This window comes from Taeniopygia guttata, chromosome 31 (genome assembly GCF_048771995.1).
Source record: "Taeniopygia guttata chromosome 31, bTaeGut7.mat, whole genome shotgun sequence".
NCBI lineage: Eukaryota > Metazoa > Chordata > Aves > Passeriformes > Estrildidae > Taeniopygia > Taeniopygia guttata.
Genome location: NC_133056.1, coordinates 965,115 through 981,697, shown reverse-complemented (window position 1 = coordinate 981,697; position 16,583 = coordinate 965,115). Strand labels below are relative to the sequence as shown.

Below are 16,583 nucleotides of genomic sequence, written 5' to 3'. Positions count from 1 at the left end.
CAACCGGCACCGACCCCCACGCCACAGGGGACCCCTGAACTGGCAGGGACCCCCCCTGAACCCAGCAGGGACCCCAAAACCCAGCAGGAACCCTCAAACCCAGCATGGACCCCAAATCCACCACGGTCCTCCTCAAGACACCCCAAAGAAGCTCCCCCAAACCCCCTCAAGATGCCTTAAAACCCCTCAAGACCCCAACCAAGCTCCCCCAAAGACCACCGAAAACCCCTCAAGACCCCAAACAAGCTCCCCAAAATACCACTGCAAACCCCTCAAGACCCCAACCAAGCTCCCCCAAAGACCACTGAAAGAAAACCCCTCAAGACCCCAACCAAGCTCCCCCAAGGACCACTGAAAACCCCTCAAGACCCCAACCAAGCTCCCACAAAAACCACTGAAAACCCCTCAAGACCCCAACCAAGCTCCCCCAAAGACCACTGCAAACCCCTCAAGACCCCAACCAAGCTCCTCACAGACCACTGAAAACCCCTCAAGACCCCAACCAAGCTCCCCCAAAGACCACTGAAAACCCCTCAAGACCCCCCCCAAACCCCCTCAAGATGCCTGAAAACCCCTCAAGACCCCAACCAAGCTCCCCTAAAGACCATTGAAAACCCCTCAAGACCCCAACCAAGCTCCCCCAAAGACCACTGAAAACCCCTCAAGACCCCAACCAAGCTCCCCCAAAAACCACTGAAAACCCCTCAAGACCCCAACCAAGCTCCCTCAAAGACCACTGCAAACCCCTCAAGACCCCAACCAAGCTCCCCCAAAGACCACTGAAAACCCCTCAAGATCCCAACCAAGCTCCCCCAAAGACCACTGAAAACCCCTCAAGACCCCAACCAAGCTCCCCCAAAGACCATTGAAAACCCCTCAAGACCCCAACCAAGCTCCCCCAAAGATCCCTGAAAACCCCTCAAGACCCCAACCAAGCTCCCCACAGACCACTGAAAACCCCTCAAGACCCCAACCAAGCTCCCCACAGACCACTGCAAACCCCTCAAGACCCCAACCAAGCTCCCCCAAAGACCACTGGAAACCCCTCAAGACCCCAACCAAGCTCCCCACAGACCACCAAAAACCCCTCAAGACCCCAACCAAGCTCCCACAAAGACCACTGAAAACCCCTCAAGACCCCAACCAAGCTCCCACAAAGACCACTGCAAACCCCTCAAGACCCCAACCAAGCTCCTCCAAAGACCACTGAAAACCCCTCAAGACCCCAACCAAGCTCCCCCAAAGACCATTGAAAACCCCTCAAGACCCCCCCCAAACCCCCTTACCACCCCCCAGACCCCTCAGGGCACCCCCCAGCCCCTCACCTGGACAGGTCGAGGCTGTGGGGCACGCGGGCCAGGTCGTTGACCAGCCCCTTCTTGAGGAACAGGCGGATGATGTTGTTCATGCCGTTGTGGGGCGGTTTGGCCGCGCTGCTGTAGAAGCTCGAGGTGGACGGGCACGACTCCATGATGGTGCTGATGATGCACATGACGGCCTGGAGCCTGCGGGGACAGGGCAGAGGTCACTTGGGGGGACAGCGGTCACTCGGGGGGACAGCGGTCATTGGGGGGACAGCGGTCACTCGGGGGGACAGGGGTCACTCCAGGGGATATTGGTCACTCCGGGGGACAGCGGTCACTCGGGGGGACACTGGTCACTCAGGGGGACAGCGGTCACTTGGGGGGACAGCGGTCACTTGGGGGGACACTGGTCACTCAGGGGGACAGCGGTCACTTGGGGGACAGCGGTCACTCCAGGGGATATTGGTCACTCTGGGGGACAGCAGTCACTTGGGGGGACAGTGGTCACTCCAGGGGACAGCGGTCACTCGGGGGACAGCGGTCACTCCAGGGGACAGCGGTCACTTGGGGGGACAGCGGTCACTCCAGGGGATATTGGTCATTTGGGGGGACACTGGTCACTTGGGGGGACACTGGTCACTCAGGGGGACAGCGGTCACTCCAGGGGATATTGGTCACTCGGGGGGACAGCGGTCATTGGGGGGACAGCGGTCACTCGAGGGGACAGCGGTCACTCCGGGGGACAGCGGTCACTTGGGAGGACAGCAGTCACTTGGGGGGACACTGGTCACTTGGGGGGACAGCGGTCACTCAGGGGGATAGCGGTCACTTGGGGGGATATTGGTCACTCGGGGGGACAGTGGTCACTCCAGGGGATATTGGTCACTCGGGGGGACAGCGGTCACTCGGGGGGACACTGGTCACTTGGGGGGACAGCGGTCACTCGGGGGGACAGTGGTCACTCAGGGGACAGCGGTCACTCGGGGGGACAGTGGTTACTTGGGGGGACAGTGGTCACTCAGGGGACAGCGGTCACTCCAGGGGACAGCGGTCACTTGGGGGGACACTGGTCACTTGGGGGGACAGCGGTCACTCCAGGGGATATTGGTCACTCGGGGGACAGCGGTCACTCCAGGGGATATTGGTCACTCGGGGGACAGCGGTCACTCGGGGGGACAGCAGTCACTCCAGGGGATATTGGTCACTCAGGGGGACAGCGGTCACTCGGGGGACAGCGGTCACTCCAGGGGACAGCGGTCACTCCAGGGGACAGTGGTCACTCAGGGGGACAGTGGTCACTCGGGGGGACAGCGGTCACTTGGGGGGACAGCGGTCACTCGGGGGGACAGCGGCCACTCGGGGGGACAGTGGTCACTTGGGGGGACACTGGTCACTCAGGGGGACAGCGGTCACTCCAGGGGATATTGGTCATTTGGAGGGACAGCGGTCACTTTGGGGGACAGCGGTCACTCCAGGGGATATTGGTCACTCGGGGGGACAGCGGTCATTGGGGGGACAGCGGTCATTGGGGGGACAGCGGTCACTCGGGGGGACACTGGTCACTCCGGGGGCTATTGGTCACTCAGGAGGACAGCAGTCACTCGGGGGGACAGTGGTCACTCGGGGGGACAGTGGTCATTGGGGGGACAGCGGTCACTCAGGGGGGCAGCGGTCACTCGGGGGGACAGCGGTCACTCCAGGGGATATTGGTCATTTGGGGGGACAGCGGTCACTTGGGGGGACAGCGGTCACTCGGGGGGACAGCGGTCACTTGGGGGGACAGCGGTCACTCCGGGGGACAGCAGTCACTTGGGGGGACAGCGGTCATTCCAGGGGACAGCGGTCACTCGGGGGGACAGCGGTCACTTCAGGGGGACAGCGGTCACTTGGGGGACAGCGGTCACTTGGGGGGACAGTGGTCACTTGGGGGGACAGCGGTTACTCAGGGGACAGCGGTCACTTGGGGGGACAGCGGTCACTCCAGGAGGACATTGGTCATTTGGGGGGACAGCGGTCACTCCAGGGGGACAGCGGTCACTCAGGGGACAGCGGTCACTCAGGGGGACAGCGGTCACTCCAGGGGACAGCGGTCACTCAGGGGGACAGTGGTCACTTGGGGGGACAGCGGTCACTCAGGGGGACAGCGGTCACTCAGGGGGACAGCGGTCACTCCAGGGGATATTGGTCACTCGGGGAGACAGCGGTCACTTGGGGGACAACAGTCACTCGGGGGGACAGCGGTCACTTGGGGGACAGTGGTCACTCGGGGGGACACTGGTCACTCCAGGTGGACACTGGTCATTCCGGGTGGACACTGACACTGTTCACTCCAGGGGGACAAAGGGACACGGGTCATGTTGTGGGGGACAGAGGATGAGAGACATCGGTCACCTTGAGGCTGTCTCTGCTGTCCCCACGCTGTCCCCACACTGTCCCCACGTTGTCCCCACGTTGTCCCCACACTGCCCCCACGTTGTCCCCACACTGTCCCCAGCTGTCCCCACGCTGTCCCCACACTGTCCCCACACTACCCCCACATTGTCCCCGTGGTACCCACACACTGTCCCCACGATGTCCCCACACTGTCCCCACACTGTCCCCACACTGTCCCCAGCTGTCCCCACACTGTCCCCACTCTGTCCCCACACTGCCCCCACACTGTCCCCAGCTGTCCCCACGTTGTCCCCACACTGTCCCCAGCTATCCCCACACTGTCCCCACATTGTCCCCACGTTGTCCCCAGCTGTCCCCACACCTGGCGTGCTTCTCGGTGCTCTCGGCCATGGCCAGGGCGCGGCCGAGGGCGGCCTTGACCTCGTTGACCAGGGCCACCTGGGCATCGGTGCCACTGCCGGCCGCGGCCAGGCTGGCCAGGAAGAGCCGCGCCAGCGCCGGCGTGTCCTTGTCCTCGGCGTTCTGCTGGTGGGGCAGCAGGTGGTCCAGGACAAAGGCCAGCACGCTGCAGTCCTGCGGGGACACAGGGGTCACACACCCGGGGACATTCAGGGTAAGGGGACAGGGGACCCCCGAGCACAGGGGACAGGACTGGGGTGCTCGGGGGGGACAGGGGACCCCAATCAGTGGGGTGACAGGGGCCCCCAAGCACAGCGGGGTGGGACTGAGGTGTCTGGGGGGACAGGGGACAGGACTGAGGTGTCTGGGGGGACAGGGGACCTGTGACAGGGGACCCTAACAATCAAGGTGACAAGGCGCCCTTCTTCAAGGGGTGACAAGTGACGCCCCTCCCCGAGGTGACAACAGACCTCAAAGCACAGGGAGGTGGCAGAACCCCCCCATGGACACCTGACAGGGACACAGCTGTCCCTGTCCCCTGTCCCCACGGTGGCTGTGTCCCCGCGGTGTCACCGGCTGTCCCTGTCCCCTGTCCCCGCGGTGTCACCTCCTTGATGAGCTCGGACTGGCCCTCACTGCACCCTGACAGACGCACAGGGCTGTCCCTGTCCCCTGTCCCCATGGTGGCTGTGTCCCCGCGGTGTCACTGGCTGTCCCTGTCCCCTGTCCCCACGGTGGCCCTGTCCCCGCGGTGTCACTGGCTGTCCCTGTCCCCACAGTGGCCCTGTCCCCGCGGTGTCACCTCCTTGATGAGCTCGGACTGGCCCTCACTGCACCATGACAGACGCACAGGGCTGTCCCTGTCCCCTGTCCCCATGGTGGCCGTGTCCCTGCGGTGTCACTGGCTGTCCCTGTCCCCATAGTGGCCCTGTCCCTGCGGTGTCACTGGCTGTCCCTGTCCCCACGGTGGCCGTGTCCCTGCGGTGTCACTGGCTGTCCCTGTCCCCTGTCCCCGCGGTGTCACTGGCTGTCCCTGTCCCCTGTCCCCGCGGTGTCACCGGCTGTCCCTGTCCCCTGTCCCCACGGTGGCCGTGTCCCCGCGGTGTCATTGGCTGTCCCCGCGGTGTCACCGGCTGTCCCTGTCCCCATGGTGGCCGTGTCCCCGCGGTGTCACTGGCTGTCCCTGCGATGTCACTGGCTGTCCCTGTCCCCTGTCCCCACGGTGGCCGTGTCCCCGCGGTGTCACTGGCTGTCCCTGCGATGTCACTGGCTGTCCCTGTCCCCTGTCCCCACGGTGGCTGTGTCCCTGCGGTGTCACTGGCTGTCCCTGCGGTGTCACTGGCTGTCCCTGTCCCCATGGTGGCCGTGTCCCCGCGGTGTCACCGGCTGTCCCTGTCCCCTGTCCCCACGGTGGCTGTGTCCCCGCGGTGTCACCGGCTGTCCCTGTCCCCTGTCCCCATGGTGGCTGTGTCCCCGCGGTGTCACTGGCTGTCCCTGTCCCCTGTCCCCATGGTGGCTGTGTCCCCGCGGTGTCACCGGCTGTCCCTGTCCCCTGTCCCCATGGTGGCTGTGTCCCCACGGTGTCACCGGCTGTCCCTGTCCCCACGGTGGCCCTGTCCCCGCGGTGTCACCTCCTTGATGAGCTCGGACTGGCCCACGCTGTAGCTGTAGTTGGCGATCAGGGCGGCGATGCCCACGTAGGAGCGCACCAGCTCTGCCAGCAGCCGCAGGATGGTCGAGGTGGGCATCAGGGGCTTGGAGCCCCGCGCCCGGCCCCGCTCCTCCCCGCGCTCCCCCTCCTTCTCCTTGCGGCCCTCGCGGCCCTCCTCGGGGCTGGACGCTGTGGGGACGCGGGGACAGCGTCAGGGGACAGCCAGGGGACGCGGGGACAGCGTCAGGGGACAGTCAGGGGACACGGGGACAGTGTCAGGGGACAGCCAGGGGACACGGGGACAGTGTCAGGGGACGGCCAGGGGACACAGGGACAGTGTCAGGGGACACGGGGACAGCGTCAGGGGAGAGCCAGGGGGACACAGGGACAGCGTCAGGGGACAGTCAGGGGACACGGGGACAGCATCAGGGGACACGGGGACAGTGTCAGGGGACAGCCAGGGGACACAGGGACAGCGTCAGGGGACAGTCAGGGGACGCGGGGACAGTGTCAGGGGACAGCCAGGGGACACGGGGACAGTGTCAGGGGACACGGGGATAGCATCAGGGGACAGTCAGGGGACACGGGGAGAGTGTCAGGGGACAGTCAGGGGACACGGGGACAGTGTCAGGGGACAGTCAAGGGACACGGGGACAGTCAGGGGACACGGGGACAGTGTCAAGGGACAGCCAGGGGACACAGGGACAGCATCAGGGGACAGTCAGGGGACACGGGGACAGGCAGGGGACAGTGTCAGAGGACAGTCAGGGGACACGGGGACAGTGTCAGGGGACACCCAGGGGACACGGGGACAGTGTCAGAGGACAGTCAGGGGACACGGGGACAGTGTCAGGGGACAGGGGGACAGCGTCAGGGGACACGGGGACAGCCAGGGGACACAGGGACAGTGTCAGAGGACAGTCAGGGGACACGGGGACAGTGTCAGGGGACAGTCAGGGGACGCGGGGACAGCGTCAGGGGACAGTCAGGGGACACAGGGACAGCCAGGGGACACAGGGACAGCGTCAGGGGACAGCCAGGGGACAGCCAGGGGACACGGGGACAGTGTCAGGGGACAGCCAGGGGACACGGGGACAGTGTCAGGGGACAGGGGGACAGTCAGGGGACACAGGGACAGAGTCAGGGGACACGGGGACAGTGTCAGGGGACAGCCAGGGGACACGAGGACAGTGTCAGGGGACAGTCAGGGGACACGAGGACAGCGTCAGGGGACAGTCAGGGGACACAGGGACAGTGTCAGGGGACAGCCAGGGGACACGGGGACAGCGTCAGGGGACACGGGGACAGTGTCAGGGGACACAGGGAGAGTGTCAGGGGACAGTCAGGGGACACGGGGACAGCCAGGGGACGCGGGGACAGCGTCAGGGGACAGTCAGGGGACACGAGGACAGTGTCAGGGGACAGCCAGGGGACACAGGGACAGCCAGGGGACACAGGGACAGTGTCAGGGGACAGTCAGGGGACAGAGGGACAGTGTCAGGGGACAGGGGGACAGTGTCAGGGGACAGTCAGGGGACACGGGGACAGCGTCAGGGGACAGCCAGGGGACGCGGGGACAGCGTCAGGGGACGGCCAGGGGACACGGGGACAGCGTCAGGGGACAGTCAGGGGACAGGGGGACAGTGTCAGGGAACAGTCAGGGGACACGGGGACAGTGTCAGGGGACAGTCAGGGGACACAGGGACAGCCAGGGGACACAGGGACAGCGTCAGGGGACAGTCAGGGGACACAGGGACAGTGTCAGGGGACAGTCAGGGGACACAGGGACAGCCAGGGGACACGGGGACAGCGTCAGGGGACACAGGGACAGCATCAGGGGTCAGCCAGGGGACACGGGGACAGTCAGGGGACACGGGGACAGTCAGGGGACAGAGGGACAGGGTCAGGGGACAGTCAGGGGACACAGGGACAGTGTCAGGGGACAGCCAGGGGACAGGGGGACAGCCAGGGGACACGGGGACAGCGTCAGGGGACAGTCAGGGGACACGGGGACAGTGTCAGGGGACAGCCAGGGGACACAGGGACAGCGTCAGAGGACATTCAGGGGACACAGGGACAGCCAGGGGACACGGGGACAGCGTCAGGACAGTGTTGGGGTCACAGGGATGGGAGGGGACATCAGGGACAAGCAGGGGACACCAGGGGACCCAGGGGGACAGTGCCACCTTCTCCCTGGGGCGTTCCCGAGGGCGGCGTCTCGGCCGTGGCTCCATCAGCAGCAAAAACCTGGGCCTGGGGGAGCAGAGGTGGGGGTCAGAGCCTGGGGGGGCCCCCAAAACCCCACAGACCCCCAGTGACACCCCCAGAGCCCCCCCCATTACCCCCTCCCTCAAATATCCCTGGGAACACTGGGCCCCCCAAAACCACCCCCCCAGCCCAGCCCCATCCAAACCTCACCTCAGACCCCTCAGCTCCCCCAAACTGCCCCCCAGGCCCTGAAACCACACCCCAGCCCTGCCAGACCCCCCAAATCACCCCCCAAACCGCTCCCCATCCCCCCCAAACTGCCCCCCAGGCCCTGAAATCACACCCCAGCCCTGCCAGACCCCCCAAATCACCCCCCAAACAGTCCCCCCAAATACCCCTCAGCTCCCCCAAACCACCCCCCATCTCTCCCAAACTACCTCCAGGTCCCGAAACCACACCCCAGCCCTGCCAGACCCCCCAAATCACCCCCCAAACAGTCCCCCCAAATACCCCTCAGCTCCCCCAAACCACCCCCCATCTCTCCTAAACTACCTCCAGGTCCCGAAACCACACCCCAGCCCTGCCAGACCCCCCCAATTCACCCCTCGGCCCCCCCAAACCGCCCCCCAGGCCCTGAAACCAGACCCCAGCCCTGCCAGACCCCCCCAATTCACCCCTCAGCTCCCCAAAACTGCCCCCCATTCCCCCCAAACTGCCCCCCAGGCCCTGAAACCACACCCCAGTCCTGCCAGACCCCCCCAAATCACCCCTCAGCCCCCCAAAACTGCCCCCCATTCCCCCCAAACCTCCCCCCAGGCCCTGAAACCACACCCCAGCCCTGCCAGACCCCCCCAATTCACCCCTCAGCCCCCCCAAATCACCCCTCAACTCCCCCAAACCACCCCCCATCCCTCCCAAACTGCCCCCCAGGCCCTGAAACCACACCCCAGTCCTGCCAGACCCCCCAAATCACCCCCCAAACAGCCCCCCATCCCCCCAGGACCCCCCCAGCCCCCGAAACCACACCCCAGTCCTGCCAGACCCCCCCAAATCACCCCCCAGCTCCCCCATACCGCCCCCCATTCTCCCCAAACTGCCCCCCAGGCCCTGAAACCACACCCCAGCCCTGCCAGACCCCCCCAATTCACCCCTCAGCTCCCCCCAACTGCCCCCCAGGCCCTGAAACCACACCCCAGCCCTGCCAGACCCCCCCAATCACCCCCCAAACCGCCCCCCATTCCCCCCAAACTGCCCCCCAGGCCCTGAAACCACACCCCAGCCCAGTCAGACCCCCCAAATCACCCCTCAGCCCCCCCAAATCACCCCTCAGCCCCCTAAAATTGCCCCCCAGGCCCTGAAACCACACCCCAGTCCTGCCAGACCCCCCCAAATCACCCCTCAGCCCCCCAAAACTGCCCCCCATTCCCCCCAAACTGCCCCCAGGCCCTGAAACCACACCCCAGCCCAGTCAGACCCTCCCAATTCACCCCTCAGCCCCCCCAAATCACCCCTCAGCTCCCCCAAACTGCCCCCCAGGCCCCGAAATCACACCCCAGCCCTGCCAGACCCACCCAGTCACCCCTCAGCCCCCCAAAACTGCCCCCCAGGCCCTAAAACCACACCCCAGCCCTGCCAGACCCCCCCAATTCACCCCTCAGCGCCCCAAAACTGCCCCCCATCCCTCCCAAACTGCCCCCCAGGCCCTGAAACCACACCCCAGCCCTGCCAGACCCCCCCCAATTCACCCCTCAGCCCCCCAAAACTGCCCCCCAGGCCCTGAAACCACACCCCAGCCCTGCCAGACCCCCCCAATTCACCCCTCAGCCCCCCAAAACTGCCCCCCAGGTCCTGAAACCACACCCCAGCCCTGCCAGACCCCCCCAAATCACCCCCCATCCCTCCCAAACTGCCCCCCAGGCCCTGAAACCACACCCCAGTCCTGCCAGACCCCCCAAATCACCCCCAAACCGCCCCCCATCCCTCCCAAACTGCCCCCCAGGCCCTGAAACCACACCCCAGCCCTGCCAGACCCCCCAAATCATCCCCAAACCGCCCCCCATCCCTCCCAAACTGCCCCCCAGGCCCTGAAACCACACCCCAGTCCTGCCAGACCCTCCCAAATCACCCCTCAGCCCCCCAAAACTGCCCCCCATTCCCCCCAAACTGCCCCCCAGGCCCTGAAACCACACCCCAGCCCTGCCAGATCCCCCCAATTCACCCCTCAGCCCCCCAAATCACCCCTCAGCTCCCCCAAACCACTCCCCATCCATCCCAAACTGCCCCCCAGGTCCTGAAACCACACCCCAGTCCTGCCCGACCCCCCAAATCACCCCCCAATCACCCCCCACCCCCCCAGGACCCCCCCAGCCCCCATACGTTGATGGCGAAGCCGGCGGGGGGGTCGAAGTCGGCGGGCGGGCGGGTCAGGCTGCGGTACTGCTGGTACATGTCGTCCCCGATGTCCGACAGCAGCTGGCTCACCTCGCTGGGCGCCGCGCTCTTGGGGTCCCCCTTGTCACCTGCGCGGGGACACGGCGCTCAGGGGGGACAGGAGACCCCCCCAGAGGGGCTGAGGGGGATGGGGGATGGGGCAGCCTGATGGCCGCCCAGCACAGACACCCCAGTTCCATTCCTGCATGGACACCCCAGCTCCGTTCTGCATGGACACCCCAATTCCTTCTCTCCCTACATGGACACCCCAACTCTGTTCCTACATGGATACCCCAGTTCCGTTCCAACATGGACACCCCAATTCCTCATCTCCCTACATGGACACCCCAGCTCCGTTCCTGCATGGACACCCCAATTCCTTCTCTCCCTACATGGACACCCCAACTCTGTTCCTACATGGACACCCCAATTCCTTCTCTCCCTACATGGACACCCCAACTCTGTTCCTACATGGACACCCCAATTCCTTCTCTCCTTACATGGACACCCCAGTTCCGTTCCTATATGGACACCCCAATTCCTTCTCTCCCTATATGGACACCCCAGTTCTGTTCCAACATGGACACCCCAATTCCTTCTCTCCCTGTATGGACACCCCAATTCCTTCTCTCCCTACATGGACACCCCAATTCCTTCTCTTCCTACATGGACACCCCAATTCCTTCTCTCCCTGCATGGACACCCCAATTCCTTCTCTTCCTACATGGACACCCCAGCTCCGTTCCTATATGGACACCCCAATTCCTTCTCTCCCTGTATGGACACCCCAACTCTGCTCCTATATGGACACCCCAATTCCTTCTCTCCCTACATGGACACCCCAATTCCTTCTCTCCCTGTATGGACACCCCAGCTCCGTTCCTGCATGGACACCCCAATTCCTTCTCTCTCTACATGGACACCCCAACTCTGTTCCCACATGGACACCCCAATTCCTTCTCTCCCTACATGGACACCCCAACTCTGTTCCCACATGGACACCCCAATTCCTTCTCTCCCTGTTATGGACACCCCAGCTCCGTTCCTACATGGACACCCCAATTCCTTCTCTCCCTACATGGACACCCCAATTCTGCTCTATATGGACACCCCAATTCCTTCTCTCCCTACATGGATACCCCAATTCTGCTCCTATATGGACACCCCAATTCCTTCTCTCCCTGTATGGACACCCCAATTCCTTCTCTCCCTATATGGACACCCCAATTCCTTCTCTCCCTACATGGACACCCCAATTCTGCTCCTATATGGACACCCCAATTCCTTCTCTCCCTGTATGGACACCCCAATTCCTTCTCTCCCTACATGGACACCCCAATTCCTTCTCTCCCTGTATGGACACCCCAGCTGCGTTCCTGCATGGACACCCCAATTCCTTCTCTCCCTACATGGACACCCCAGTTCCGTTCCTACATGGACACCCCAATTCCTTCTCTCCCTGTATGGACACCCCAATTCCTTCTCTCTCTACATGGACACCCCAATTCCTTCTCTCCCTGTATGGACACCCCAATTCCTTTTCTCCCTATATGGACACCTCAACTCCTTCTCTATATGGACACCCCAATTCTGTTCCTACATGAACATCTCAATTCCTTCTCTTCTCTTCTCTTCTCCCAATTCAGTTCCTATATGGACACCCCAATTCTGTCCCTATATGGACACCCCAATTCCTGTTCCACGTGCACCCCACTCCTCCCTCTGCCCCTCCTGAGCCCCTCGTACCCTCACTGGGGGCATGGTGGGCACTCAGGACATCGCACAGGACACCCCAATTCCTGTTCCACGTGCACCCCACTCCTCCCTCTGCACCCCAAACCTCACTGGGGGTGTTCACCCCCATTGTGGGGGCTCCCCCAAACCCTTGCCAGAGCCAAGGACATCACACAGGACACCCACAGGGGCACAGTGGGCACTCATGGCATTGAACAGGACACCCCAAACCCAGTTCAACGTGCACCCCACTCCTCCCTCTGCACCCCAAACCTCACTGGGGTGTTTTCTCCCACTGTGGGTGTTCCCCAAGTCCCCCAAACCCTTGCCAGAGACTCAGGCCATCACACAGGACACCCACAGGGGCACAGTGGGCACTCATGGCATCAAACAGGACACCCCAAACCCAGTTCAACGTGCACCCCACTCCTCCCTCGGCCCCCCAACTCCCCAGGAGGGCCCCCTGAGACCCCCATGCCCTCCTCAGGGATGTGGTGGGCACTCAGGACATTGCACAGGACACCCCAATTCCTGTTCCACGTGCACCCCACACCTCATTGGGGGTGTTTTCTCCCACTGTGGGTGTTCCCCAAGTCCCCCAAACCCTTGCCAGAGACCCAGGACATCACACAGGACACCCACAGGGGCACAGTGGGCACTCATGGCATCCAACAGGACACCCCAAACCCAGTTCAACGTGCACCCCACTCCTCCCTCGGCCCCCCAGCTCCCCAGGAGGGGCCCCTGAGACCCCCATGCCTTTATCAGGGATGCGGTGGGCACTCAGGACATTGCACAGGACACCCCAATTCCTGTTCCACGTGCACCCCACTCCTCCCTCTGCACCCCAAACCTCACTGGGGGTGTTCACCCCCATTGTGGGGGCTCCCACAAACCCTTGCCAGAGCCAAGGATATCACACAGGACACCCGCAGGGGCACAGTGGGCACTCATGGCATCAAACAGGACACCCCAATTCCTGTTCCACGTGCACCCCACTCCTCCCTCTGCCCCTCCTGAGCCCCTTGTACCCTCACTGGGGGCATGGTGGGCACCCAGGACATCACACAGGACACCCACAGGGGCACAGTGGGCACTCAGGACATTGCACAGGACACCCCAAACCCAGTTCAACGTGCACCCCACTCCTCCCTCTGCTGCCCCCCAGCCCCCCGAGCCCCCCGTACCCTCGTCGGGGGCGTGGTAGGCGGCCAGGGCGTTGAGCATGTCGTAGATGACGTCGCGGATGGGCTCGGGGATGGGCGGCAGCGCGGCCGCCTTGGCCGGGGTGGTCTTCACCAGCTGCACCGCGTTGGGCCCCTTGATCCGCAGGTTCTCAAACTCATCGTCAGAGGCTGAGAAATGGGGGGAAACGGGGGGAAAATGGGGGGGTCAGGGATTTGAGGGGATCCTCAGCGGTGTCAAGTTGGGGAGGAGTTGTGGGAGTCGTGGTGGGGATGAGGATGAGGTGGGACGCTGGTTTTTGTGGGGTGGAGGCACCTCTGGGACCACCATTCTGTCTGAGAGACTGCTGGGACCCCTACTCTGAGGCTGAAGGGACCCCCAGGACCCCATTTTTGGGAACAGAGGCACCCCTGAGTCCCATTTAGGAACCTCTCCCAGGATCCCATGTTTTGGGGATAGGGGGACCCCTGGGGACCTCTTCTCTGAGGATAAAGGGATCCTGGGACCCCATTTTTGGGCACTGAAGCACCTGTGGGACCTCATTTTTTGGAGATAGAGGCACCCCTAGAACCCCTGCTCTGAGAGACCCCTGGGACCCCCTTTTGTGGGGATAGAGGCACCCTGGGATCCCCTCCAGGAAACCTCCTAGGACCTCACCACAGGTGCTGGGGATCCCCAGGATCCCTCCCATGCCCCCATTTCCCCCTCCAAGAGCCCCCCAGCTGCCAGGCCCCCATCCAGGACTGCCCCCAAGTCCCCTCCATGACCCACCAGGCCCAGGCCCCCCTCTAGGAGCTTGTTCCAGGCACCAAGACCCTCCCCAGGATCCTCCCCACATCCCAGGCCCCCCTCTAGGAGCTTGTTCCAGGCACCAAGACCCTCCCCACATCCCAGGCCCCCCTCTAGGAGCTTGTTCCAGGCACCAAGACCCTCCCCACATCCCAGGCCCCCCTCTAGGAGCTTGTTCCAGACACCAAGACCCTCCCCACATCCCAGGCCCCTCTCTAGGAGCTTCCCCACATCCCAGGCCCCTCTCTAGGAGCTTGTTCCAGGCACCAAGACCCTCCCCAGGATCCTCCCCACATCCCAGGCCCCTCTCTAGGAGCTTGTTCCAGGCACCAAGACCCTCCCCAGACCCCCTGTGCCCCTCACCGGTGCCGGAGCCGCGCGGTGCGGGCAGGGCGATGCGGATGCAGCCCGTGGCCACCTCGGTGAAGACGTGGGGGCTGCGGCAGGCGGCGGGGCCCAGCACCCGCAGGATGTAATTCACCTCCCTCGAGCCCAGGCTGCCCGACACCACCCCCGAGGTGGTGCTGCCCGCCCCGCTCGTGGCCGCTGAGCGCACCACCTGGGCACGGGGACATGGCGGGGACACCGTGGGCACGGGGCCAGAGGGGCACCCCCGGGAGAGCCTCCCGTGGGAGCCCGGAGCCCCGGACCCCCAGAGCGCCAATTCCCTGATCCCCTTGTACCCACAACCCCCAATTTCCTGATCCCCTTGTGCCCACAACCTCCAATTCCCTGTTCTCCTTGTCACCCCCAATTCCCTGATCCCCTTGTACCCACAACCCCCAATTCCCTGATCCCCTTGTGCCCACAACCCCCAATTCCCTGATCCCCTTGTGCCCACAGCCCCCAATTCCCTGATCCCCTTGTGCCCATAACCCCCAATTCCCTGATCCCCTTGTGCCCACAGCCCCCAATTCCCTGATCCCCTTGTGCCCACAACCCCCAATTCCCTGATCCCCTTGTGCCCACAACCCCCGATTCCCTGATCCCCTTGTCACCCCCAATTCCCTGATCCCCTTGTGCCCACAACCCCCGATTCCCTGATCCCCTTGTCACCCCCAATTCCCTGATCCCCTTGTGCCCATAACCTCCAATTCCCTGATCCCCTTGTGCCCACAACCCCCAATTCCCTGATCCCCTTGTGCCCATGAGCCCAAATTCCCTGATCCCCTTACCCCCCAGCCCCTCAATTTCCCTCTCCCCTCACCCCCAGACCCAGAATTCCTTCTCCCTTCTCCTGCAATCCCCCTTTCCTGTGTCCCCAGCCCCCCAATCCCCTCTCCCCTCACTCCCAGCCCCCCAATCCTCTCACCCCCAGCCCCCCAATCCCCTCTCCCCAGCCCCCCAATCCCCTCTCCCCAGCCCCCTCTCCCCCACCTTCTCCATGGTGTGCCGCAGCGTGCAGGGGTCCTCGATGATGTGCCGGAAGAGCAGCGTGACGAGCGGCGTGAAGCCGGTGAAGCCGGAGCTCTGCGTCAGCGCCAGGATGGTGCGGGTGGAGCGCAGCTCGGCGAACAGCAGCGCGTGCTTGTGCTGCCGCGTCAGGCGCAGGCACAGGCGCAGCGTGGCGTGCAGCGTGTCGGGGTCCACGGGCACCCCCAGCATGCTGACGCACGCCCGCAGCACCGCCGGCACCGCCTCCTCCGCCAGGCCCCGCACCGGAGCCTCCGCGTCCGCGTCCGCCTCGTCCCGCGGCTCCTCGGGGGTCGGCGTGGGGCAGGGAGGGGACGGGCAGGGGGCGGCGGGAGCGGCGCTGCCGGTGCTGGTGGTGGTGCTGGTGCTGGTGCTGGTGGTGGTGGTGGTGGTGGAAGGGGGGTCTTCGTCTGTAGAAGGGGGGTCTGGAGCTGTGGGGATGGGGAAAGGGTGAGCAGGGTGGTTTTGGGGGGTGGGAGCGCTCACTTGTGGTGCCTGTGACCCCCCCGTGGCCACTCTGACCCCCAGTGACAATTCTGATCCCACCACGGCTCCTGTGACCCCCCCGTGGCCATTCTGACCCCCAGTGACAATTCTGATCCCACCACGGCTCCTGTGACCCCCCCGTGGCCATTCTGATCCCACCATGGCTCCTGTAACCCCACCATGGCTCCTGTGACCCCACCATGGCTCCTGTGACCCCCTTGTGGCCATTCTGACCCCCAGTGACCATTCTGATCCCACCATGGCTCCTGTAACCCCCCCATGACCATTCTGACCCCCAGTGACCATTCTGATCCCACCACGGCTCCTGTGACCCCCCTCCATGACCATTCTGACCCCACCATGGCTCCTGTGACCCCCCCATGACCATTCTGACCCCACTGTGACCTCTGTGAACCCCCCATGCCCTCTGTGACCCCCCCATAGCCTCCATGACCATTCTGACCCCCTCATGACCCCCCCCAAACCCCTCAGACCCCTCCCATAACCCCTCAGACTTCCTGCAAAACTCCTCCAACCTGCCCATGACCCCTCAGACCCCCCCCATGACCCCTCAGACTCCCCCCATGACC

The 16,583-nt window shown here is 64.1% G+C and overlaps 1 protein-coding gene across 1 annotated transcript in view; it reads right to left on the bottom strand.

Annotated features, from left to right (window-relative positions):
* Nucleotides 1-16,583, bottom strand: part of HUWE1 (HECT, UBA and WWE domain containing E3 ubiquitin protein ligase 1) — a 119,610-nt gene that overhangs the window by 56,616 nt on the left and 46,411 nt on the right. Inside the window, exons 42-49 of the mRNA XM_072920178.1 lie at nt 15,472-15,938; nt 14,458-14,653; nt 13,308-13,475; nt 10,333-10,475; nt 7,935-8,001; nt 5,729-5,937; nt 4,060-4,271; nt 1,326-1,505 (exon numbers count right to left, since the gene is read on the bottom strand). Of these exons, the coding sequence (XP_072776279.1) occupies nt 1,326-1,505; nt 4,060-4,271; nt 5,729-5,937; nt 7,935-8,001; nt 10,333-10,475; nt 13,308-13,475; nt 14,458-14,653; nt 15,472-15,938 (1,642 nt within the window). The remainder of the gene's footprint in view (nt 1-1,325; nt 1,506-4,059; nt 4,272-5,728; nt 5,938-7,934; nt 8,002-10,332; nt 10,476-13,307; nt 13,476-14,457; nt 14,654-15,471; nt 15,939-16,583) is intronic.